The sequence below is a fragment of the Botryllus schlosseri genome, chromosome 4 (genome assembly GCF_051294905.1).
Source record: "Botryllus schlosseri isolate E-star chromosome 4, Bs_hap1, whole genome shotgun sequence".
Lineage (NCBI taxonomy): Eukaryota > Metazoa > Chordata > Ascidiacea > Stolidobranchia > Styelidae > Botryllus > Botryllus schlosseri.
In genome coordinates, this window is record NC_137239.1 from 29,349,484 (window position 1) to 29,363,330 (window position 13,847).

At 37.8% G+C, this 13,847-nt stretch overlaps 1 protein-coding gene across 6 annotated transcripts in view; it reads right to left on the reverse strand.

Annotated features, from left to right (window-relative positions):
* Positions 1–9,543, reverse strand: part of LOC145437748 (membrane-associated phosphatidylinositol transfer protein 2-like) — a 42,073-nt gene extending 32,530 nt beyond the window's left edge. For 2 of the 6 annotated variants that reach the window (XM_080315038.1, XM_080315033.1), the window contains exons 1-3: positions 5,193–5,799; positions 3,205–3,291; positions 1,424–1,556 (exon numbers count right to left, since the gene is read on the reverse strand). In XM_080315038.1, the coding sequence (XP_080171164.1) occupies positions 1,424–1,556; positions 3,205–3,282 (211 nt within the window). In that variant the 5' untranslated portion in view covers positions 3,283–3,291; positions 5,193–5,799. Of the gene's footprint in view, positions 1–1,423; positions 1,557–3,204; positions 3,292–5,192; positions 5,800–6,226; positions 6,356–6,383; positions 9,255–9,276 lie in introns of those variants that run through there. The other 4 variants (XM_080315034.1, XM_080315036.1, XM_080315037.1 and 1 more) reach the window with 4 other exon arrangements.
* Between the last annotated feature and the right edge of the window lie 4,304 nt (positions 9,544–13,847).

Genomic DNA, 13,847 nt, shown 5'->3' on the forward strand with positions numbered 1-13,847 from the left:
AGAGCGTTTAATGTACTATTTTAAGATGGTGCACGAACTCCTTCTGTAAACAAAGCTTGGGCTGATGTATTTTGATAAAGGTCGACTCCAAGGCACGCAGATGAAAGTGTCAGCCTGAAATATTCGGGTTCATTTCAATATGAACATACTATTCAATTGTATATTGAAGTTTTGTACTTCCAAGAAGCTCTTGAAGGGTTTTGATTGAAATTTCTGTTAAACTGGGATTTCAGAGGTAGTCATGTTGTAAGTGTTGTTGCTACTCAGGTAATAGAAGTAGAAGTAGTCATAAATTTCTACTCAAATAGAAGCAGAAGTAGGGCTGGGTTGTAATGACTCAAGTCGGACTTGAGTCGTATTCTTCAAAATGGGTAATGACTCGACTCGAGTTAAATTGTGTATCGAGTCAACTTGTACTCGAGTCATATCTCATGACTCAACATATTCTATCTGAATTATTCAAGTCTCGTGTATCAGGACCAATGAGGCCCAGCAACTACCTTTTGTATATTAGAATAAACATGTTTAGAGTGAGAAAAATGACTGTATTATGAATCCGATGTCATACGATACCATCAAATTTTACGGTCAGCGAGAGTGAAAGAACCCAAAATCATGATAGAGTATTTTACTCAATATTGGGGGCCATAATATATCAAGAAGGGTGTAGAATTAAGTATAGCCTATTAATTTCAATGTGCATAGGAAGCTAGAACGAAAAATAATGTAAAAACACCCACATCAGCGCAAAACGATATGAGTGCTCGCATCATAATCGAATATTGATCGTCATGATTCGACAAAGTAGGAGAAATTTTTTTAATTACTGGAATTACATGCCTCTTTCCGCTAAGAGCTATATTTTCAAGTAGGATTATAGTCCCGATGCTATTTTGCCACCGTGAAAGCCTTGAAACCTCGATGACCTCGACATCTAAACCGTAACGCACAATGACATTTATGTGAAGTCGTGATCAACATTGCCACAAAGTGCAATAAAACGGTATATTTTATTTGAATATAACACTCATATTGAAATAAACTAGAATACGATATTTTGAGCTGAAACACATTGAAAATTTTCTTTTCAATTCTCTACTAGTTGCTGGCGATTACCCCTGACGAATGTCAGCCGGAAATATTCAGGTTCATTTCAATATCAATATACTATTCAATTGTATATTGAAGTTCTGTGCCTCAAAGAGTCACTTCAATGATTTAATTTGTGATAGTACGATTCGATTTTCCGCGTCACCCATATGCTCGAATACTCTTGCCTAAAAGCCTGATACATTATTCAGAATCAAATCACATAGGTACCATACTTGACTTTGCCCATCCCTAATCATGGACAAAAGAATAAAATGAGATCATGATGTGATTGGACATGATATTATGCATTTGAGGAGATAAATTTCCATACCGGGTATATGAGTGCTGATGTGGTATATTTTTCGAGTGTATTGTCCGGTGCCACCGAGTCCATTGTCGTAGGGCCGGTTCTCTAGAATTTCCACCCCGCTACCTTCGCCGTGACTCTCTTCTCTGCTTTTTTTCTGGACAACAAAATATAATTTTTAAACCTCGTTGAAAAACAATGTTGCGCGATCCCAGCACCCTCCAACACTTAAACAACTGCATAATTTTAGTAATGATAATTCAAATTATCTAATCAGACTGATTAAAGAGAAATGCCGGAAACCTAACTCTAACCTAATTTCTGGTTTTCCTCAAAATGCTACAGAACTGTGTAAGCCAAGCTTGGTATACAAACATTTGTCATTCCCATCCTCTCATGCAGATTTTTCGGTGACTCGACTTGATTCGAGTCATTTTCTCAAAATAAGGAAAATGACTTGCCTCGACTTCTAACTGAGTCATTGCATAAGAACTGGACCGAGTCATATGACTCAAGACTCGTACGCCCAAGGCAGGTATTTCGGCCCTTCTTCGTTATTCCCCGCACATCCAGAAGTGATCACCATGAAACCAATGAATGATTCCCATGAAAATGTGAAAATTTATAAACATGAAAATAAATTGTTTTTCGCGTTGGGATTAGGGCTAGGGGAATATTAGGGTGCGGTGGGAGATATTGCTATATTAGGGTCATGGCAAGGGGGTATTAGGGTGGGTTAGGATATCCTAAGATTAGGGTTGTGGGTGCTGGGGTGGGTTAGGGTCAAGGTTGATGTAGGATATCACAAGATTAGGGTTGAATTTGGGGTCAGGGTATGCCAAGATTAGGGTTGGGAATATTGTAATCGTCACCCCCAACCCTAATCTTAGGATATCCTAACCCCATCCTTGACCCTAATACCCCTCTCCAACCCTAATCTTAGGATACCCTAACCCACCCTAATATACCCCAGTTTACCCCACCCTTAGGATATCCTATCCCCACTCTAATATCCCCAACCCTTATCTTAGGATATCCTAACCCACCCTAATATCCCCTCCCCCATCCCTAATATCTCCCGATCCTAATATCCCAACCCTTATCTTAGGATATCCTAACCCACCCTAATATCCCCTACCCCATCCCTAATATCTCCCGACCCTAATCTTAGGATATCCAAATCTAACCCACCCTAATATGTAATATCCCCCTCCCCCATCCCTAATATCCGTCTGCCCCACCTCAACGCAAAAAACAATTCATTTTGATGTTTGTAAATTTTTCTGTTAGTGTTCATGGGAAGCGTTTATTGGTGTCATGGGGATCATTTTTTCGAGGTGTGGGGAATAACGTAGAAGTGCCGGCATTTCATCGTAATTTCGAATAGTAAAGCTACCACACAACTGCTATTCCGTCTGTTAGTACTGGTACTTGAAAATGCAACCAGAAACTGTTAAAAGTGAGAAAAATGAGTTACCGGTATTATGCATGCGCATGCGCAGCATTCAATATCACCAAGCAGAATTGAAAAAAGTGGGCTTAGCAAGACTTTAACTTGAAACTGAACAGTCACTTTGGCACGAACTCGATCCTCTGCACGCCGACTTGAACTCGGACTGGACTCGGTACTGGATTGAAAATGACTCAACTTGACTCGAATCAAAACTATAAAAGTAAGATTGACTTGTTACTCGAAACCTTGCGACTTAGTTACAACCCTGGTAGAAGCACTTCATTACACTTCTACCCACAAGTATAAACAGATCGTAATACGACGGTTAAGAATGGATATCCGCACAACCCACCTGGATCATGTACAACTGAGCAATCCTGTACTCTTCCACACTCATAGGCATCGGTATTCTATATTCCTTGATCAGCATTGTGATGATCTACAACAATTAAACCAATTTCTATCTTAAAAATTAATTTGAGCTGAATGCATGAAAGATTGAGCTCGTGGTGGCCAGAAATTCTGGTAACATGTTATTCAATGGTCGATGTTATATGTTAATTCTATTTTGAAGATGCATGTTATTTTTGGTTAGTTTCATTTTGCTTCCCGTACTTGGGCCTTGAGCACACATTTGAGGACAAGTTTACAGCTTCGGCAATGGTAATGAAATTACATAGAGAATCAGCTGATATGAATGGGCACAATGCCTTGACGTGCAATGGCCCAGGCACTGCCAAGACCAATACGATTAAGAAACTACTTGGTGCTTCCCCGCAAGATCAAGCTTTACGAGGAGATAGTTTGAGTTTCCCAGCAAATAAGCCTCATTTAAGAGGTTTCATAGACGATGGAATGTTAGGACATACAAAAAACTACATTGTCCAAATTTACCCAACATGCCGGGATAACTTTGGAAACGGATAATTTACGAAAGTATGGTACTTATTATGACCATGAAGATTTTTGATTAGTTAATTCTAATCTTTGGTCCATAACCCAAGAAAAACACAAAACTTGCCGCCCCTGCACTCTAGCATTTCCAAGATATTATAAAGCGAAATTGTGAAAAATAGTTCAAAGTTACCCCGGTTTACGGTATGTCAATATATATGACAATATCACACTGTTCCTTGTTCCGATTATGTTGTAGTCCTCGTAAAACAATCAATCGAGTTATGAAAGATAAATCAATTATATATGTAAACAAATTGAACACGATCAATGTGAATTTTTTTACACACGATCAATTACGATGACTCATAAATGCTCTAATCGGTGTGATCGATCAAGTCATCAAGATTACAAACCCCGATTACCCCATGTATAGCCAACATTAATGATTACCGTACATAAATAACGCTTCATCTGGAAAAGTATTGATCCTCCTTTGTGATGTCGTGTAAGGCAATACATTACTGCCAGACACATAGATATAAAAAGATTTCATGTCGTCATTACCCATGTCTGGTCAAAATTATTTATAAATTGCTAAACGCTTTTTCTGGAAATACTATTGAGGCTTCTTTTTGAGGATGTGAAGGCATCCATTACTGTTAAAAAGGTAAACTGGGTATATAAAAACCCATCACTTCAAAATTTCTATGAAACTAATATTTACGTTAGAAGACATCGATTTCTTGTTGATGACTGATCATCAGAGAGCTTTAATCATGACTTCGAAAAGCATAAGTGGGAAAATCTTTTTCAACTTGGCAACGAGTAAAATTTTGAGTGAAGTGGCTAACTGTGACACGCGATAATTCATGATTTATATCCAGACTTGTACAAGCTACCAATCTAGTACCGTAAGTTCACGGTCAACTAGCTACTGGATTTTTTGCGTGATTCTAGTTACAGATTTTTAAAAGTGAGTAGTTCTAGTCCTAGTTTGGCATTTTAATAAACTTAGTTGCCAAACAGCTAGATAACACATACCGTGGTTTAATGTGATTCGTGGTAACTGTCTTATGTTGTGTGATATTCTTCCAGCCATTGCTAGCCTAAAGCTCATCACTACTAACAACGGCGTAGCCAGGGGGTGGGATTTGGGGTCGAAAGCCCCCCTTTCCAACATGTACTGATGCTCAAGATTCCAGCGAAATTAAAATAAATTAGTTGAATTGGTTTGAATCTGGTTAGTGGTTAGTTGTGTTTTAGTTAGTTGGTTGAGTTATAGTGGGAATTCTTAAAAGTGAGTAGTTCTAGTTCTAGTTAAGGTATTTGAAAGTCCAGCAGTTTATACAAGTCTATCAATAGCGCCAAATGGTTGTCATCATTCCGCAGTCATTACACTCAATTGCTTTGGGTATTTCACACGGAAGTAATAATTTGACTTACCCGTTCTTATATTTCCCAGCTTCACTAATGTTTATTGCAAGCCGTCTTCCAACAGTGAATCAATGTCTGAATACCACATAATCGAATATTGCTGTCTAAAGAGAACAGTACTAATGTTACTCGAAGAGGCTCTTGAAGGTTCCGAACTTCAGTAACCAATTTCGAAATAAACCTGAATATTTTCGACAGACACTCATCTCAGTAATCGCCAGCAGCTAGTAGGGAAAGCGAAAGAAAATTGTATCAACCATTGTAGGCGTATCAGTTTAGTGAAAATTACTTAACATATCATCTGAATAATCAGACGTTTCCAAATACCCTTTCGTATGTTAAATACGCTCGCCAAATTATATTAGACGATTGAAAAGCTCTGCTGGGCAACAACTGTAGCCACGTAACCGTACACTGCAGGTCAACTTGTCATTAAATCAAGCATCCAGGATATGCCAAAAAAAGCTTTGCCATCTATCCAAGGAAGTATCAGGAAATAACTGTTGTATCGCAATCGGCATAAGAGAATTGGCAGTGGTTGATAATCTCCCAATGTGCATCACTAGGCTATTCCACATAACATTATTTTTGATATTTGATTCATCATACCATATTTAGCTTGTTACCAACCAGGCATAATTATATATTATGCGAGATTTATCAAAACCTGTCTGCTAATATTTGCGAAAATCCATGCATAATCAGCTATATTTGGCAAGAGCAGTCAAACAGCAAATTGCAAAATAAAACTGACAAATTAACATATTTATATTGAAATAAAACGAAATATTTTCGGCCGACACATTTGAAGAGCTTCTTGGGTGCACAGAACTCCACTATACAACCGAATACTAAACCCAAAATATTTTCAGCAGTTTAAATATGAATATACTGATCAATTGTATATTGAAGTACTGTATCTCCAAGAAGCTCCTGCGAATTAACATTAACATTGCTGGTAGCACAATATTTGATTATTCAGATCAGATGGATTTCTCGAATATATGCTAAGGCAAAACAAGTGGTAATTGTGGCTGACTTACATTTTTCTAAATATTATCTCTTGCAAACCCACAACAGTTTAGCCCAGCGGCCCACCTCAAAAGGCTCATGTGGCCCACCAGGTAAGCACCACTAGATCAAACTGTTGTGTGCAAGTATGGATCAACTGTGATCAAAAATATTTGCAATGCTAATCACCGTAATATGTTATAAACAGCTGTTGTCCAACATGTAAATAGCAATTCCTTCTCCTTTGAAATACGTCACACAATTGACCATACGTTTAGGCCAACTTACTTTATGACGAAATGAGTCAGTAATATGACAACATGCTGGTAATTTCAGTCCACTGCTATGAAAAAACCACCACCCAGCCGGCAGGAAGTTAAATGAATCACTCCATGACAACAATCTCTAATATGTGTGTCAAAAGTTGTAAGTTAAACCGCCAATTCATTGAATTGCAAAATTGCAGCTTGTAAACCAATAGTAAATATTTCATTTCAGCTTACACAATAAATAAAACACTGCACTTGATCCTAAGATTAAGATACTTTTATTATTTTGTGATACGATTGTTGATATAGAATGTTCTTTCCAATTCTCTACTAGTTGCTGACGATTACCCCTGACGAGTGTCAGCCGAAAATATTTGGGTTCACTTCATTTCAATACCAATATATTATTCAATTGTATATTAAAGTTCTGTACCTCTAAACTATTCAAATACTTCTTTTTGGTCACGGAACACTTGCACTAATGCACATTGATTGACTTTTCTCTGAGTCAAAGGTTTGTTATTTATTGAATGAGTAATTGTTTTCATGATTTTTAATGCACACATAATGAACTGGGAAGTTGAACAAGCAATCTAAAAGGGCGCCAGTTCAAGTTCAATAGTTTGAAAACCATAGAATATGACAATGCTTCCCATAAATCGATGTTCTATTTTTGTAGCGTCTGTCTCGAATTAATCGCTCAAACGAGCCGCACCTAAGATTCACAATTGTAATTGCGCATAAATATTTGATGAGAAGGCAAAGGTTCCTAATGTATGCATGCGACGTCGAAAAATTCATTGTATCGATATCGTGTAGAAGAACTGCCTTGCAAGCATTCCGCAGATTATGCATCACAATTTTTACAAAATCAGACGCCAAAACCTATCTATCTATCTAAAATATAAATATGTCATAAAATGATAAATTAGAAGCAACATTATATCTACTGTATAAAAAAAGATTCATATCGTTCAACTTTGACATCTGATGCACAAATACATAACAAATGGATGTAAAATTAAATAGGCCCATGACACTCAAGTTTGAAATCGGGCCTACTTGAAAAATCACAATTTAATTGGGAATGTATCAAACAGTAAATGAGGAATTGCAAGACTTGCGATCATGACTTTTGAATGATATCATTTTTCAGATTAGAATATAGAAATATCCCAAACTCGCACTACAGTAAGAAATCCTTTATGGTAGATATTGAAAATATCACTTTTTTAAGAAGTGATTTTGAAACATGCATGCAGGCCTAGGAAATTGATCTTGGTTTATCGTGGACACTTAAAAGATATTCCTTCGATTTATTTATATCTTCAACATGTAGGTTCAACAGAAACTAGGTCAATTTTCAAGAGTCAAAATTCTCAATTAACTGAAAATATTGATATTCTTACTACCAGTATCAACACAATAATAATATTTCTAACGTATATGGGGTTCCCAAAGGGATTTCAATTTTGTGATATTTGTGTCTAAATATAGCGAATTAGGATGTTATGTTCATGTGCGTATGTTCAATTTGACATTTACAGCGGACCAAGGAGTGTCCTCACTAGTACCAATACTGAGTTTGACTCAGAGTTGACTCGGTGGTGAATTTAAAATAACTCGACTTGACTCCGACGCTCAAAACTATAAAAGTCAAAGCGACTAGTGACTCGGAACCTTGTGACTTGGTTACAATCCTGGTTGTTGCATCATACAAAGATTCAGTTCGAATAGAAGACAATATCTTGAGAGTTGTCATCCGCAATTTTAGTTAAAATGGATTATATCCACAAACCACACAAACTCTGAAATGTTTCACTAGCTAACTAACTTTTCTTATACATAACATTTAGTTTATTGGTCATAATTTTCCTTTCAAAACACCACTAGACTGCAATACAATGAAAAGATAGGAAGGTGTCAAAACAATTTGGAGTATTCTTTGAACTCAGACACCCACCTGGGCCTAGGTGATGCAAAGAAGACAGCATAAAAGGACAAGCGACAAAATGAGGTGGTATGTGATGGAAGGTGAGGTCGATACATCAGTGGTCCAGTAATCTCGAGCGCTGAATAGTACTCATTCAGTAGAGTCTGAGGTGGTCCAATGACAGAGCATTGAAAGTGAGGAAAATGATATATTTATAAACATATTGTTGCAGCAAGCAAACAAAAGTAGCAAACTTTTTATTCGAGAAGAATGTTACCCACGGGAATTTAACCTAATTCCCATCTGTCAGTTGCTGACATCAATTTACTGTACAAAATGAAATACTTCTATGATAACTACAAGGACCCGCATGAACCGTATGTCATCCATCAACAATTCAACATACAAATGGGAGCGGAAATCTTTTGATCTTAGTTCTATTTACTGTTAACCTATTTCAAAAAATTTGCAATTTCTTGCGCTTCTGTTGTAGCGCAAGACGTCTATGAGCGGAAATCCTACGGAATATATGCGTAATATACTTTCCACTGGGATATAGTCCTAATCTTAATAAAATGTGGCGAATCAGACGATAAATATTTTTCGTCATAGGGCTGAAAATACAACGCACTGCAACAAACTAACTAAATCTAACACTTGGTGAATTATAACGGAGAATCAGACCGTAGAGAGGGGCTAGCGAGGCGATCTAGTCGACTGCAGGTGAAAAATCTGAATAAAATGACTCTATAAATAGGAAACAAAACTAAATCGTTTGCACTGCGCCTGTATGGAATCGGTGTCCTGTGCTCACACTATGTTTTATTTTTTAATTATTTTTTATCAAATTACTTCAACTCGGAAAATCATCGCTGCTCACCTGATATATCAGGCAAAAAGGCCAGCGATTTGCGGACTGCGGTATACGTTCATCCGATCAACACACAACGCAAAGAAGTAGCTGAAACTGTCAAACTATGAGACTAATACAAAAATACTACAATCTCTCAATTGCCGATCATCATCTGAATAATAATAATAAGACAAAGTCTGCCTATCCAGGTAGGTAGCCAAGCAGAAAACGAACATTAACCGGCGTCATGCGATATTCGACCGTCACTAGCAAAAGCAGCAGCAATAACACGAAGCGAGCAGCAAATGTTTACAAAATTGATCTTGCAGGAAGGAGAGAGAGAAAGAGAGAGAGAGTCTGTATTTGCCTTTATATTATTTGTCGAAATACAAACAATTTCTACTGAATAAATACTAGTTTATTGGACCACAACCTGACATATCGATCTCGCCTTCCATCACATGCCACATCATTTTTTCGCTTGTCTATTTATCTTCTTTCACTCTTCATTCAGTGTTCATTGTCCAAGTGCATGCGTCCTCTTTACATCGCTTATCAGGCCCAGCTGCGTGTCTGATTATAGATAACAAAGGTACCCTTAGTTATCTATAGTCTGTTTTGAAATACTGCTCCAAGTCGTTTCGACACCTTCCTATCATTTCATTGTATCGCAGTCTTGTGGTGTTTTGAATTGATTAAAATTCGTAATAAACTGAACTATTTGCCTACATTGCCATTTAATAACGCACCCAACAAAAATGCAACTAGATGAAAAGCGACGCAAAGACATACAAAGGTAGATGGGGGCTCGATATAGCAAATTCATCAAAACTGAGGCAACCAGGCCAGCATATAATCGTCAGAGTGGTCGTCACCCTCAAAACTAGATAACAATAGGCTCACCATATTTTGGAAATCTAAAAAGAGGACACTTTTTCAGAAATTTGAGACTTGCAAAACTGGAGTAAAACTCTCAAAAACCGGTGAATTTTTCCCACTTCGTGACCGCGGTTGACTAAAAAAAAAAAAGGTCATCACCTCGCGCTCAGATCTCAAAATACCGTTTTTTTCGCCGCATTGCTAGGTGCATGGATGACTAAAAAAAAGGTCATCTTTCCGCTCGGAGCTCAATATAGCGTTTTTCGCTCCGGAATACCCTCCGGCGAGTCACTTCTGTACCAATTTACGGCATATCGCTCGCAATTTGCTCTAAATCTGACCTAAAATTTCAAAAAAGAGGACAAACTCTCAAAAAAGAGGACAAAAGGCCGTCCTCCGAGGACACTTTCAAAAAAGTCAAAAAAGAGGACAAATCCTCTTAAAAGAGGACGTATGGTAGGCCTAGGTAACAACAAAAACAACAACAACGTCCAGCATCATGGAACAATTAGATAATAAATTATGTCGCCGACATGCACTCCTACAATCGATGAGCATGTCCAATGTCCATTGTCCATATCCACATTCAAGTCCTAATGCAAGCATATTCTACTCAAGGATATCTAGATTCTAGATATCGCTAATTTTCTATAGAATAAAAAGGTCAGCGGTTGAGATTACCGGGCCACAATCTGATATCGACTTCAACTACCGACACACGCCTTTTCATTTTCGTCGCTTGCTCTTTTATGTTCGAATATATCTTTTCAATCAGTGTGCATCCGGTGCGTGCCTGTTCATGTTATTGTCCAAAGTGGGTATCTGTGTTGTTTGTACTACGTACTCCTATCTCTTCATTTGATAGCAATCTTGTGCTGTTCTGAAAGGATGAATCTGAACTGAACTGAGCTGAACTGAACAGTCGTGATGACCCACATAAGAATCCAGTTTTTCCCGAATAACAATCAAAATCCATTCTCATCTTTTATCTGTAGACGATTGAAAATGACAATCAGAGAGAGACTCTTGGATAGGGTTACTATATTTTGGAAATCTGAAAAGAGAACACTTTCTCAGAATTTGCAGACTTGCAAAACCGGAGGAAAATTCTCAAAAAAGGGTAAATTTTTCACACTCTGCGGTCGGTTGAATAAAAAAAGTCAACTTTCTCGCTCAGCGCCCAAAATACCGTTTTTTCCTCCACATTGTCAGGTGGTTGACTATACAAAAAATGGTCAACTTTACGCCGAGCTCCCGAAATACCCGCTGGAGCTTCACTCCGGTGCTGATTTACGGCATATCAATCCAATTTTGCAGTAAATATTACCTAAATTCTCAAAAAATAGGACTACATCTCAAAAAAGAGGACAAAAGGGCGCGTCCTCCGATCTCTGAAGACACTTTCAAAGAAGTCTAAAAAGAGGACAAGTCCTCTTAAAGAGGACGTATGGTAACCCTACTCTTGGAGGTTCAGAACTTCAATCCACGTACAATTGAATAATATATTCATTTTGATATTTGAAATAAACCCGAAAATGTTCGAGCTGGCTTCATAAGTGGCAGTTGTTACCAGCTCGAGAGTTCAACAAACTTTAATGTCGAAAGAGGCAATTATGTTCATGTTCATATTGTCAAATTTATTCCACCCTTGAGCTTTTCGACTGACTCTCATCTTGAGGTTATGTCAGTAGGCTATATGTCAGTAAACGCGGTTGCAATTTCCAATACATATATACTAGACTACAAGGGCCACTTTCACTTTAACTTTCATCGCCTTTATTTTCTATGTCATTTTCTCCTTTTTTAAATTCATGTGTAGCTACGTTCAATCACACACGTCTCGTATTTACATATTCTAGGGATATAGAGGCCAATGTCAGTGTTTGAGTCGCTATCCTATCTCTTCATTTTATAGCAGTATCTCGACGGATATCCGGCAGTCGTCGAGCATTTCCGCATTCAAGTCGAAATCGAAATACATGCAATTTCTACAGGATGAATACTAACTAGTCAGCCCTCAAAGTTTACCGGACCACGACCTGACATATCGATCTCGCCTTCCGTAACATGACACCTCATTTTGTAGCTTGTCCTTTTATATTAACTTATTTTACTTTTCATTCAGTGCGCATGCCTCCTCTTTACATCGCCTAAGCTAGGGTTACCATATTTTGTAATCGGGAAAGGGGGAGACTTTTTCAAAATTTTCAGATTTAGAATTGTGGATTAAATTAGAAAAAATGGTAAATTTTTCCCGACCTTGTGGTTGGTTGACTATTAAAAAAGGTCGTCACTTTCGTTCGGACCACAAATTTCCTATTTAGCGTCATTTATGCCCATTTCTCATTTCTTTCCAAAGCTGTAAAGGAGGACGAATTCCCAAAAAACGGACATTTAGGCGTCCTCGGAGGACATTTTCAAAAACCTGAAAAGGAGGACATATCCTCCTAGAGCAGACCTGGGCTAAGTGCGGCCCGTGGGGCGAATGCGGCCCGCGAAGCTATTCTGTGCGGCCCGCGAAAGGTTGCTAGGAATTCAAAACATAAAACTTGCTTTTTGAATGACTAAAACCATAGACTGTATCAAATGACCAGGAAATTCATTTACTTTGAAGCCTGTTCATTAATATGCCACGATTACGCTGCCTACGTATACCTGGCATGCGTAATCCAGATTCAAAATAAAGGCTATGTGGCAAAGTATGAGTAGCAATTGAAGTCACAAGAAATCAGTCTTTCCATAGTTTAGTTCAAATCTTCTTTGTTGACATTGTCACATTGCGCATTATACGGTATGTGTTTCAATTTGTGACGCGATATGTTTCCAAATCCCTGAATCGTAAAACAAGTCAATCGGTGCTCGCAAATATTATATGACTCATCATATCTATCACCCACAGAGGATTAACGGGCATGCCAAAAAAAGAAAGCTGAAAACTGAAATTCAAAGAAGGTTTAGGTTTAGAATTTAGAGCACTAAATATTCGCATACTATGGAGTCAGGGGTAAATCTATCCTTTCATTTCTTGCCGATCATGTCGCCGAGATAAAAGGATTTTAATAAAAGTCTGTCTGAAACACTCGGCTAAGGGAGGGTGAAATTCAGAAAAACTGTTGGCTTCGCTCAACATAAAGGCAATTTAACCTGCACACTGCTCGGAAGGCAGCAACCAAAATAATAAGCTTAGTGCTATTGCCTAAACATTTCAGTGCAGTGGTTCTCGAACTGGGAGATGTCAAAGCATCAGAAGGGTGGCGCGAAGCCGAAGTTTACTGAAAGAAATTTTCGCGCTCCGCGCGATATAACCCCAGCTTATAGTTATTGCTCTGTGTACTGTCCGACTTCGATATTTCACAATTCTCTCATCAACAGCCATAATCTTACGTACCATCAAACGTTGGGGTAGCTAGTATTCTGGTTGCGCTTTTAAAAATTTTATGATATCATGATAAGTAGGCGCGAAATTGTTCACTATCATAAAGGGAGGCGTGCCTAAAAAAGTTTGAGAACCACTGTTTTAGAGTCTTAATAGAAGAAAGTGGATAGGGGTTTAAAGAGAGATAAAATGTATCGTTTAGCATTGTTTCGAACCATTATAGCTAATAGATATTTTTAAATTAACTGTAACTTTCTCATTACCTAATATCAACACATTCACTGAGCAGCATTTATTAACAATGTAATTTAGAAATAAGATTAAAATGCACTGGAGAATAAAG